The 13,532-nt window shown below is 45.0% G+C and overlaps 1 protein-coding gene across 1 annotated transcript in view; it reads left to right on the forward strand.

Moving 5' to 3' along the window:
- PSTPIP1 (proline-serine-threonine phosphatase interacting protein 1) overlaps positions 1-5,301 on the forward strand; it is a 49,146-nt gene extending 43,845 nt beyond the window's left edge. The window contains exons 13-15 of the mRNA XM_059482539.1: positions 510-580; positions 1,789-1,886; positions 3,363-5,301. Coding sequence (XP_059338522.1) covers positions 510-580; positions 1,789-1,886; positions 3,363-3,494 — 301 coding nt within the window. The 3' untranslated portion in view covers positions 3,495-5,301. The remainder of the gene's footprint in view (positions 1-509; positions 581-1,788; positions 1,887-3,362) is intronic.
- The last annotated feature ends 8,231 nt before the right edge of the window (positions 5,302-13,532 follow it).

Raw genomic sequence — 13,532 nt, forward strand, 5'->3', positions numbered from 1 at the left:
ATTTTCTCACTTTGCTTAGTCTTCAGTACCCAGCTGTGATATAGGAAATAACTAGGGATAGATTAAAATAAAAATTCACTTAAACTCACAGCTTTTAGAAAGGCTTGTTACAAAAGCTCTGTATTTTAAATTGTATCAGGGTTTTCCTTAAACACAAAGAGATGTTAATCTCTTATAAGCAACTGACAATTTTCATCATTTTAACATTGTGGAATAATTGGAGTTTCACACCATGAGCCTTTGATTCTACAAAAAAAATACTATCTGCTGCATTTCATGCACAATTTAGTGAAGGCTGATGGTTCAATAGTCTGCTGCATTTTTAAAAACACATTTTTAATGGAAGATAAATGTATCTATAGCATAAAAGAAAATAGAAGGGCATGGGAAGAGATGACATCTACTCTGTGAAGCAGATGGAGGGAAGGCTGAGTCAGAGCTGAGATGAAGGAATGCTCATACCCAGGCCTGTTCACTCATTTTGGTTTTGGCTTTTCTTGGTTCTGCAGATTCTCTGGACTACTGCATGGGAGCAGCAAAAACAACACGTTAACTGCCACTCCTTCAGCCCCTCCTCTGGGTATGCTCTGCAGGAAATCAGTTTACCAGATGTGTTTGTTTTAGATTGTGTTGCTAAACCAGGCTCTGACTTGGGGCAGAAGTCTACAGCAGATATTCACATGTTGGCAGGCAAGAGTAGTCTGGAAATTAATTTTGCTTGGATATGTATTAACAAATTTCCCCATTTAAAGTGCCAAATAATCCAGAGAGTCTTCAAAACCTCCATCTAGGCAGGGGAGGGCTGTACATTCAGAGCAGCAGTCTGGCATAGATATTAGTTTTCTCCTTGTGTACCACAACTACCGCTAAAAAATTCCACAGAACAAATACAATTTTTAACACACCAAGCATGTGGTGTGTTAATACAAATATCCATCTCACCTCACAGTTCCACTGCTGTCTTGTAATCCTTATAACTAGGAATTGATCAGATGATATTTAAAACACAGTGTTTTGACTATGTAAGAGGTAACGGTTTTTTACATTTTTACTGATTGGATAGTAAACAAAAGCATTTTAACTGTAGTTCTTACCAAAAGAAAAGTTGTTTTCAAACAGCTTTAAAATGAACTGCCTCTGCCAGCCCTGCCTGCTTGGGCACCCAGAAACACAGCCCAGGGTCTCTCTTGCTGCACTTGGTGCTCAGCAGGGGAAGCCCCCAGACAGATGCTGGGAAGAAATGAGAAATTTCCCTAATTACAACAAGCTGTATTAAAACAAAACATCTGCAAAAAAAAGTGATGTCCATGACCAATAGCTATGTGAGAACTGTATAAACCCCTGGAAAATGTCTGGTGACCCATTGGCACAGTATTTTCCATTTTTCTCAAGGGGAAAAGGAAAGTCTTATGTGAGCCAGGGAACTGCTAGAATTTTATAACCCCAGTAGCAACTTGTTAAACCATTTTAATCAGTGTTTCCCTCCTTGGATGACTTGGATTGTGTTTTACCAGGGGAAAACTTTTTCCCAACCTGAGGCTGAAGCTCGTTTCTGACCTCCCACAAAGTTCAATGGGTTCATTGTCATCCCTTCAATGAGGGACAGTTTTTGTGCAAGATTTACCTACAGCTCACAGCAGCTTTTCTATATGTGTGCATCTCCAGGCAGAGAGAGAACAGAAAGCCTTGTATTTGTGAACTCTTGCATATGATCCCATGCTTTTATAAGCAACTGAACTCTTTGTTTCTGTGCTGGGTATTTCTTCCTTATTTTTCCCCCCCTTGCAGAGAGAACAGAAGGAGTCTATGCATCCATTTTTGTAAATGAACAAGCTGAGATCACATCATCACAGGACTACAGAGTGCTTTATGACTACACAGCACAGGTAAAGGGTTCAAAATAAACACTCCAGAGAATCACATTTAAAATAATTGATGCTGATTGAAACATCCTGGAAGTGTAAATTCTGTGAAGGAGATGTTACTGTCATCTCACAGCCAGGGACATGTCCTGCTCCAGTTTAGGTTCTCCACTGGAGCAGGAGTTCCTGAATCAAGGACATTCCTTCCTGTACTTCCATGGTGCAAGCTGCAGAATCACAATAGATGTGGTTCATCTGCCAGCTTAAAGAGAACAATCTACATCCTGACTCCAGTCCTAACTAGGCAGAATACCGTTAGTAAAAGGTTGTGAATGGACTGGTTATAAATATTTGCTAATTCAGATGGACTCCAGAACCTGGACTCCAACCCCTCCTGTTTTACATGTCAGTTTAAAGGTTCCTTTTATCAGCTTTAGATTAGCAGAAGAAACAGCATCCAGGATGTTTTATGTCTCAGTGCACAGCCTCACACCAAGGGACCTGCCACCAACAGCCAACATTGAAGAAATGTGACAGTGACAAAATAGATAAATGCCAGATAAATCATGAAAACAGAAAAAAAGCTCAAAAGGAGCACTTTCCCTTAGGTACAGCAGTATTCCAACACCTTTTATTCGGCGTTGGGGGTTTTTTTGCTTCATTTTAAACTTTCTTTTATTATTTACATGAAATTTCATGCAAGCACAATTGAAAGCACCTCACTGTTAATGGCAGTTTCCCTAAGGACACTACTAGATCACCTCATTTCTCCAGGACTCCCTTAAAACTGCCACACAGGGATATTCCCTGCTGAGAAAAGAGCCTGTTACTACCTTTAGTATATTGCACATTGAGGCCTCTCATTTTTTGAGTCCATTCTTACCAACTCAGGTGCATTAAATTCAGTTTTAGCTGACACCTCAAACATCTCTGGAAGCCTCCCTTATGCTGTTTTCTATTTACTACACTGTGGGCAGCAAAGTGGTTTCCTATGGAAAACAGGACAGCACCACTGAACATTGATGGCTGCCTGGGAGCTCAGGGAGAGCTTATTTGCAACTACTGCATTTGTCAGGGGATGAAAGTCACTGCTGTCCCAGAGTCACTGTCCCCCACTGGTCACTGCTGTCCCCTGCTAAAAGAACTGAGACCTATTTCAGGCATGGATTAGCAGAGGCACTGTTATCCCCCTTAGGAATTAAGCTCTGCTCTATTTAGCAACACCTGCATACTATGCAGGTCATGGTGAGCTGCTTTAGGAGAGTGGTGTTTAACCCTTTCTGGACTTCCCCAGTGATAAAACCATCAGGTTGTGCAGGAGGAGGCACCCTGGAGGCTGGGGAAATCTGAGCCAAAATGCTTAATCCCTCACTATGTGGTGTGGTGTGGTGTTTCAGAACCAGGAAAGTTGAAGAGCAGGATTTAAAAAACTCCACCAGATACTTCTTGGGCCCCCCTGTGCTGTCAGGCTGCCCCATTTCTCTCCCTGTCTCCTTTCAGAACGTGGATGAGCTGGACATCAGTGAGGGGGACACCGTGGTTGTCATCGCGGAGAACGAGGACGGCTGGTGGACAGCAGAAAGGAACGGCCAGAGGGGCTTCGTGCCAGGCTCCTACCTTGAGAAGCTTTGATGAAAAGGAGCCCCAGTACTCAGACTTTACAAATATTCTATTACTGAAAACAATCAGCACACAAGGTCTGCTTCAGCTGACCAACAGCATCCCAATAATAATGTTTTCTACAACCACCAGTCAGGAAATAACCAACTGACCATGCTTTTCTCTCCCTTGCTCCTGCTTCATCCCATTGTTCTCCTGGCCTACACTCTCTGAAAAACCTCCTGAGAGATTAGGACTTGCCTGTTTTGGCACTCAGCACACTGTGCTGCCAGCAGTGTTTCAAAGCTTGGAGATCCTGGGAGGAAAATCCCACCCAGATCTCAGCTGCACAAAGGGAAAGATCACAGAAGCAAGTGCAGTTTCTGCAGGCTGGAGAACTGTCCCCAGGCAGCCTGGGAGCCACCCTTATGGTCATGGCAGCCATGTTCTCTGCCATGGATCCCTTTCTCCCCATGCACAGGCCATGCTGGCATTTCTGACAGAGAATGGTTTATCAGTCATGGATGAAAATACAAAAAAACAGCACCCAGAGAGGAGCACCTGAAGGACCAGGACACATCCCCAGTAGGAAAACTTGAGGCACTCCCCATCACAACCATCTCCTAACACAATGGAATCCATGCTAGCCATGGGCTCTGCTTTGCTCTGCATTCTGGGACAGATGATGGGCCCAAGGCTTGCTTTGGCCTTAGCTGGAAGGTTTCCCTAATGCCTCTGGGACTATGAAGTCTAAAAATCCAACAACACAAACAGCAGCTAAGCCAAGCCCCCAGCAGTGCTGCACTGCCCTGATTCCTCTCCTGTGAGCCCCAGAGAATTGCAGTCACCTCCCCTCCACTGCTCAGCCCCTCCTGCCCAGGCTGCCCTGGCTCCCTGTGCAGCCTCAGCCTCTGCACCTCTGTGATTGCACCACAGGGACACCCTGGGCCCTTTCCAGCCACCCCTAATGTGCTCATTCTGCAACAAAACCTCTTCAGAGGTGTTGCACTGTGCAGGTTCACTGTATTTCACAGATTTCAGCTCTATCAGTCTTTCTAGTTTAATATTTAAGAATGTTTCCAGCTGTTACTGTACAAGGATTGATGGATAGTTTCTGCCATTCTTCCCTTTTCAGTATTTCAAGGTAGTTTAAAAATTTTAAACCTGGTGACTTAATTTGAATAGAATAAACTATTTCTGGGGGCAGAATGACCATTTGCCAAGGTTTCAGGCCTTAAAACTGACACTGAAAATTAATCCTATTGCTACCTGAAAGGCATGGAGGAGAGAGGGACTGTTAGCTCAGACACACAAAAAGGACAAGAGAAATCAGGACAAAAGGAAAAGGTGTAATAAAGGTGTAATGGTCATTGCAATCTTTTCTTAAATGAAACACAGTGAAGGTCAGAGGCACTTGCAATAAGTATCTTATTTGAATTCTGCCATCAAGGATGGAACAGAAGTTCCAGGCCCTTCCCTATGGCTGCCTGCAGTGCTTTGCACAGGCCCTTGTCCTTCTCCCCAGCTCCCCCAGCACATCCACAGCAGGGCTGGAGGGCCCTGAGCCCCTGGCACCAGCACAGGGCTGGGATGGCACTGAAGGCAGCAGAGTGAGAGCAGCAGCACTGCCCAGGCTGAAGGAGAAGCCTCTGTGACACACCTCAGGTGACACAAAGGACAGCACTGGTGGAGGCTGCCCAACAACCACAGCATCCCTTCTTAGCTACAGCAGGAGAGGAAACCAAAAGCACAAGAGATTTAATGTATTCACTTCTTGAACACTCAATCTTCCACAAAGAAGACTGTAATGAACCAATAAATAAATAAATTTAGATAGATACTTTGCAGATTATCTTAATTAAACAGAAAAAAAAAAAAAAACCCAAACCACTCAGATGCACCTTCCCTACTGATGTGGGACACAGATTTTGTAGGACTGCTCATTTCCCTGGGGGCCCAATTTCACACAAGGCACTGCAGGGCCTGCTCTTGATTGTCCTGAGACCCAACTGCAGATCATCTTTGCTTCCATGGACCTCATGGTCTGCATCACCAACAGACAGCTGGTGCAATGGTGGCTGCTCTTTCTCTCCCATCAAATCATTCCATATTTTTGCTGTTAAAGTCAGGATACCAATTTCCTTTCTACCAATCTCTTCTTCTATCAAGTAACCACTGTTGAATGGCAAGAGGCTATAGGTAGTTCAAAATCTCCCCAGTGTCACAGCATTTGGGTTCCACATGATAACTCCAGACTGTTCAGGAAATGAAAAAGCAGCAGCAGTGTTTTCTCATGAATCCTCTGCTTCACATTGTTTAGATATGGCTTGGAACTACTTATCAGCCAAATGCTTCAGTTAGCCCTATCTGCATGGCAGCACTTGTCACAAATAGAACAGAGATATCAAGGAATACCCACACCCTCTGAGAACAGCCACATTTTAGGTGTCATCCATCTACCCCTATCAGTAGGAAAAGCAGGAAGGTCAGTTGTAGGTTACTGCCTTAATAACATTGCCCTTATTAACATTTCCTCTCCAGTTTGGTAACACTTGGGCAATAAAACTGACACAATCAAGTTGTTATTCAATTTTCAGCTAAGGTGGGAAGCTGATATGGGCTCTTTCCAGTGGCATTCTTATACTAAAGTCAAAATGTGTATTGTTTTCTTTTACCATTTACTACCAATTAAGGAGAAGAACAGGAAAACCTGTATGAAATAACATTTAACCAATGACAACCACACATAATTAGGAAATGTCTGCAAGTGTAGGGTGAGGTCCATCTCTGCACAGAACAGATTTTTGCATATTAAGAGCCCACAAGCCAGTAATAACAACAAAGTAATATCAGACTAGAAACAGAGATCCAAGAGACCCAGCTCTTGGACAGCCAACACAGGCAGGCCTCCTGCCAAGCTCAGTGATCCATATAGCCAAGCAGCTTCCAGCATTTCCAACAACCAGGCAGCTAAGAGGAAGAAATCAACCTCTTCCCAGGTGGGCACGTAGCAACAGCAGGAGCACAGTGACTGATCAAGGTTTGAAGTGTTTGCCACCTGCCCCAGGACCCCTGGCTTGAGCTCTGTAGTGTGAACAAGCCCAGCACACATCAGCCAGAGTGCTAACAGATCATGGGCAGGAACAGTGGAAACTCTTACCTTGGCTTCCTTCCTGTCTCAAGAGCTGAACTCGTGGTCTGAGTCTCCTCTCCAGAGGTAATTTTTCCCAGTTGCAGCTCATCCCTCACTGATTACTGAATGCAGCTGAAGTGGAAGCACATGGATCATTTCAGCCAAGCACCAGGTGGGTGTCTGACAGGAGCCTGGGTGGGCATTGAGGAACACCCAGCTCAGCACTGGTGGGTAACTCACACACTGGGGTACCACAGACCCCTGGCAGTATCACTGTGCTGTGGCACTGGTGGGTAACTCACACACTGGGGTACCACAGACCCCTGGCAGTATCACTGTGCTGTGGCTCAACTGTGCAGCACAGGGGACTCTACATCAGTGCTATCCAAACACGGTATGAAAAGTCACTGCTCACCTCCAGTGTGGAGTGGGAACAGCTCTGCAAGGGACAGGACAAACTGTAGAGGCCTGAACTGTTCAGCACCATCTCTTTCCCTTGGCTTTTTTATTCTCCAGCTTGCAGGGCTGGGGCATTGGACACAAGCGCAGTCACCATGCACACAAATACCAGAACTTCCCATGTCCTTACACAGGAGCTAGCGAGCAAGACAGGAATCAAAGTTGTGATGCTGAGTCTTATCTGCCTTCTGGAAAATAAATGGCTGCTAAGGGCCTACCAGGGCTGATGGGCTGGGTTTTGTAGGGGAAGAATGTTTGTGTGGAGAATGACATTCTGGAAGAGGAATTAGTGTCCTGCCTGTGATTATGTTATTAACAAAATGCCAATGCTGCACTCACTTGAGAGAGCAAAGAACTACTCAAACTGTTAGCCATCATCTACTCTTTGTTAGCAATTACCTAAATTCAGCAGCCAGCTCACATTTTGCTCAGAGCCACAGTTATCTCCAGATTTGTGCACTCCTGGATCCTGCACAGTGCAAATCTGATCTGTTTCTGGAATAGCTGGATAATCATATTTCCATCAAATTAGCCAGTTCCACGTGGTACAGGGCTCAACTTGTCCTTCTACCAGCTGCTAAAGGACGGCTGACACCTGATCTGGGATAAAGCTGCAGGGGCACTATTAAGAGCACATTTGCAGCCTATCACTGCTGGGTGACATGTGGCTGCAGCCATTCTGTCCCATACACTGGCCCAAAAGGCAAATTTACTGAGTTCTATTCTGACTGAAAACACAGACTAAATTTTGCTTTTAGATAGAAAACTCTAACAGAAATCACCGTGTACTCCCAGCAAAATCGGCAGAAATCAGAGTTGACATCCCTGAAATTTCTATGGAGAAAGACAGTATCATCCAAAATCACTAGGCAACGAAACTCAGCTTGGAGCAGAGCTTCGAGTTTATAACCAGGAATTCCACATATCATCCTGAGGACCGAGGGTAAAAAAACAGCTGGGGGCAGAGGTGAAGTGGGAACAGACACCCTAAGAGGATGTTTGAAAGCAGGAGGAATTTTACTTACCAGATCTAAAAGAGCCATTGTTAACCAGATTTGGAAGCTTAAACAAGCACTCCCAGCTTTGCTACCAGAATTCCACCGAACACCAAATCAGGGCAGACATAAAGAGAAGTAACCAGTGCGTTAATGGGTGCAATGCTGAATGAGCTACAGCTGCGAAAGTGGTGCTTTGAATTCTCTTTACTGAAATGCAGGCATTTACCTCTGGGTAAATGGACACACAGCACAGCCCAAGAAATTCCAGCCTGAACTTGAATGAAATTTCCTGCGTGTCGGATTACACACTTGGATTGTTCAAGCAGCCCAGGCTACACTCTTGAATAAATCAATGGCTTCGTGAAGCAAAGGTATGACTGGAGAAGTCGCACCTCACCCCTCAACTTCCCCAATCATCGTGGGGAGCTTGTAATCCGCTCTGACACCGAGCTGAAAATCCTCTTGACACACTCAGCATTTTGGTGATTGTGCAATCTCAGACCCAGCCTAAACAAACGAGCATTGGGTGGTGGTCGGATCAATATTTGCAATGGAAAATCTCGTACAAAAGGACAAATTTTATTGTGTACACAGTGCTCGTTTTGTAACAGGACCGGATAACGCTCACACATTGCAGGGAGCCTGTAGTGGAGTTCAGAGCATTCCCTTCCACTCTGCAAGGACACAAATGCTCAACAGCTGCATCCAAAGAAGGATTGTTCTGAATTTTTAAGCCGAGAACAGTCCATGGAGGAACTTCTTGGGAAAGTGGTGAACTTTAACCTCGCCAGGATAAGAATGCTAACGTAAGTGTGAATGGGAAAGCTTTCAATGCACTGACAGACGTGAGAAGTGCTTTGTCTTTAAAGAAAGGCTGCACAACCCTTCTTGTGTCTGAGCCCCGGCTGAGGGAGGCAGACTTAAGCGACAGTGACTTTGTTCCGCTAAGTGGCAGCTAAAGGTTTCACTAGGTCACTGCTCAATTCAGCAGCCATGGGAGGATGCAAAACCAAAGAGGGAGAGAAAGCATCTGGAGAAATGCATCCTCCTTGCTCTGCAGGGTCCTGTGCCAGCTTTTATAACCACAGCACTTATCAGCACAAGTTCTAAATTTAACTTATGTTTCCTCAGTGTCTGTAATGTATCCTCAGTGCACCACTTTTCAATGCTGAAGGTGTTACTGTACAGGGGGGAACAAAGCTATCAGGATAAATGCTGGATTTAAGCTTTCAAAATGGATACTGCACTCGAAGGGCAAAAACACTTTACAGAGTGCAAGGCTACTGCACCAAGCACGCTTCCCAAGGATGGGGCATTCTCGGGGTGCTGGAAGCCCAAGGAGTGCTTAGTTCTGCAGTGTGTACTGGGAATTCAGTCCTGCCTGTTGCCTGTGAGGTGCTTGGTGAAGGCTGGCACAGGACTCAATGCCACCTTTGCCACAGGGGCTTTATCCCTCTCCTCCTCTCAGCTGAGAATGTATGAACACTACCCCTGCACACACTCATGTCTGGCAGACTTGTTCAATGCCAGACTCATTCAGGCAAGAGCAGAGCTTGCTGCTTCCCTTGTCCAGCTGGGAGAAAAACTTCAGAACTCCATTTCAGAAGTGGTTTTCTAGAGCAGACTGCTTGTGCATGCAAGGCATCCTAGATACTGTCAAGCCACACAACTCCAGTGGTTTGCCTAAGTGTTTTATTTGCATGAGCGAAGTGCATTCCAGTTCCTCAGTCACAGCCTCACCTAGCAAAGGTCTGACAGGACAGCTATCCTGGAAAATGCCTAATTATTCTCTGAAATGAGGCTGCAGCCCATTTGGTGAGAAGAGCTGGTAGCTGAAGCATCACACATCCAAATGCAGGCAAAGCTGTCTATTTTCTGGAGTGCCAACAGGAACAACTCCATGGTCCCACTGCTGTGGCTCACATTACCCCAGGCAGCCCAGTTTGCAGGCTTCTCTCTGGCAAAGAAAGGAGTTTCAACTCAAAAGCTCTGACATACCTTTAGCATTCAGGGTCAAGAGAAGCAGGTGAGAGAAAATACATGGTTCAGTGCATATCACCAGAAAGAAGTGCTTCTTTGCTTACTCCAGAAGGATCACCAAGTCTCAGGTCCCCAGACAGGAGCTCTGATAGTATCTCACTTGTGCAGGTTTAAGTTCACATCCACACTTAATCCACAAACTCTGCCCTGCTTTTAAATGTTGAATAAACTTCGTGTTCATCTACAGTGTAACCCCACACAGAACAAATGAACTCCTGTCCTGGAGTGCAGACACTGAAAGAAGCAACATCTGCTGCCAGGCACAGATCCAGCAGGGATTACTGCAGCCACAGCAAGGACCAAATCAAAGGCATATGCCTGGACTAAATATGTATTGTGAGCACAAAACCTGCATTGTGAAGGCAATTGCCAGACTGAAGGAATAAAGCAGTGGGTGAACAAATCTAACATTTACCTCTGCCGCAACATTTAACATGTCCAGGATGCAGCACATGGCCATGGAGCAGCTGTGCTTCTCCAGCACCTCCTCCTCGACCTAGGAACAAGTGTCCTGCAATTTGGCATTATTTTAAACACCAAACCTTGTGTTAAGGCATACAGAAGGAAACACAAGTTGCTACAGGACTACTTCAGGACTATCTCGTAGATTCTTGGCAGATAATCCTTTCATGGGGCAGTAGAAGGGCAAGGTTTACACTTACTGCTGTGTAGGGCACAGGCAAACTGCGACTGCCCCATCAAAATCACATCATACCCAGACTTTCAACAGATCAGCAGCAACATGATTCTGCTACCTGCCAATGAGTTTGCTCTCTCCTAATCAGTCCCAAAACTGAGACTGACAAATAGCAAGCCCAGTTATCACAACAGACATGAGAGATCCGTGCTGAAACAGTCCAGGAACAGGAGACTGATCTGCAGGACAGTGGGGAACAGGCCAAGACTGCCAGCACTTTACCCTCCCACAGGCAGGCACAGCCTACAGCAACCACTTTGCAGGCACTGCATCACATCAACAGCTTGGCAGAGGAGGCTTTGTGCTCACATCAGCTCAGATGTGGCACAGATGGAAATCTGCTCTGTGCCTTTTAGCAAAAGCCCAAGCTTACATCATGGTTTAAAAGAGGCTGCCCCCAAGAGAGCTTTCCAACTGCTCAATGCAGCTCCAGGGGAACAGATGAGCTATGAGAGGCCCAAAGAAGTAAAACTGAGCTTATTATGTGTAGCAAGGCCAGCTGCCCCAGTCAGTAGGGGTGGCACCCAAAGCAAAGACTGCAAGGGGCAGGGTGGAGGCTCAGGTGACATTCTCCAAGCACTGCAGCCACCCCAGAGCGTGCTGCTGCAGCAGGACACAGCACACCAAAGACCCACTGCACTTGCAGACTTGGGGTGCATTCCAGAGGGATTTGTCTCAGGCCCAAGATTAAGTCAGTTACAAGATTCACTAACTGTCCTCTGAAGGCTATCACTGACACTATTATCACAAGTGCTTATCTCAAATCTCATCTGAAACTGTAGCACTGAAGAATCTCATGAGCTGTCCTCTTCCAGCTATCAAGGCAGAAACCTTTTTTGCTAACTTTGTTAAATTGAGCTTGTTAGACCACCTCTCCTCTGTTTAATAAGGCAAATAGAGATGATCATGCCTTACTAAACCACAATCTGAATGAGACCCTCCAATTCTCATGAGCCTCCATTAGGGTGCTGAAAGGCAGTAAAGCACAGGACTCGCACTGCAATGTACTTAAGTCACTTTAACAGCAGCGAGAACAACAAAACCCAATTAAAAACAGCCCTGAAGGCAATTCTAATTTCCTGTGTTAAACCCCAGTGGATCAGGCTGCAGGAGAGCTCCATGCCTGTGTGCTCCATGCAGCACACAGATTCACTCAGTCTGAACCATTTCCTGTGCAGTCTGAGCCCTCTCAGACTCCTCAGCTACAAGAGAGCCAAGAAGAAATTCATACAGGAACTTAAAAGACCAGACAGAGGAATCAAGGAAAAAAAAGAACTATATTGAAACTAAATCAGCCCTTGTCCTCCAAAATGCACTGCCAGATAGGAATGTATGAATTAGGAAGGCCAAACTACAGCGATCCCAACACTCCTGCCTAATGTAAGCCAAATTTTATTAATTCTGTTCAGAAAGGGAAGGCACAGACCTACACCACTTGTTCCCAGCCTCAGTGAACCACACAAAATGTGGGGTACTAGACCCTTGCAAGTCTGTGTTTGTTGGCTTTTTTGGGGAGTGTGGGGATGTGTGAAGTTGGATTTTGTATTTTAGAAAACCCAAACACCACCAAAATTTCATTCACACATCCAAGACCTACTACAGACTGTGCAATTAAAAAAGGTCACTTGAATTGAAGTTCTTAGAAAAAACTAACTGACAGCAGTTAAAAGTTGGGCTTTGTATGTACTGTAAAATATTGAGTCGTTTCCACATTCCAGACAAATATTCTGCTTTTTAAAGAGGAAACAGACTTCTTTCATTTACATGCAAGTACTGTCAAGTCATCTGCACTTCAAATCCATGTCTTCCAGCCAGATTAACAAGCACTGTTATCTCCCCCAAGCTATCCTCATTTCAAAGGGGCATATGCAGGCTCATGACTGGAGTTTCCTTCTGCCTTGCAGCTGCTAAGAGCTGACCACCTTTTTAAGCATCCTTAGCCTTATTCTGTGCAACACAGGTCTGTCATACAACCTCTCCACACTGGTTTTTACAAGCCAGGGTGATCTCAATCTTATTAGTTCCACATTTACAATCTGCAGTACAATATGAAGATAATCAAATGCAGTGAGCAGGCTTGCTGTCACATCTGGGAAATGTGATGCCACAGTCAGGAGGTCTCTGGGTTGAGGCACATGCTGTACTAAGAATGAAAATCTAAGTCCCAAGGGAGTATCATTGAATCCCACCTTTAGAAGTTAACAGAGTTCCACAAGTACACTTCTACAGCAGTGTAACAGCACTGAGAAAAATCCTCCAATAAACCACACTGGCCTCAGCAGTGTGTACACATTAGAATTTTCCTTTTCTGAGTGATGTTTCTTCAGTTACTTGAGATTATCTTGAGGTCAGGTCAGCTGAGCATGTCTGCTTTGTACATAAGCAACTGGTAAAAATTCTGAGCATTCCTGGCTTCTGCAAAGGAGGAAGAACCTGAAGACACTGAAAGTAGGGCAGTGACTAAGTACCTGAATAATGCAAGACACAGTAAAACATAATTAACATACAGCAGTTACAGTAAAGCTATTCATTACCCACTGTTTGGAGGCAACAGATTCTTCCTTAATTGTATGCACAAGATGTTAACTTTCCATCAAGTTCAGCAAAGTTTGTTGTTCTGTGTTTCACTGCTATTGTTTCAAATAAAAAGAACAAACAATACAATCAGGTTTCCAGCAAACCATAAATACAGATCTACTGAAGTGAAGCCACCCAAAACTGTTGTTTTCACACAGTTTGTGTAT

The sequence above is a fragment of the Ammospiza nelsoni genome, chromosome 14, assembly GCF_027579445.1.
Source record: "Ammospiza nelsoni isolate bAmmNel1 chromosome 14, bAmmNel1.pri, whole genome shotgun sequence".
In the NCBI taxonomy this organism is placed as follows: domain Eukaryota; kingdom Metazoa; phylum Chordata; class Aves; order Passeriformes; family Passerellidae; genus Ammospiza; species Ammospiza nelsoni.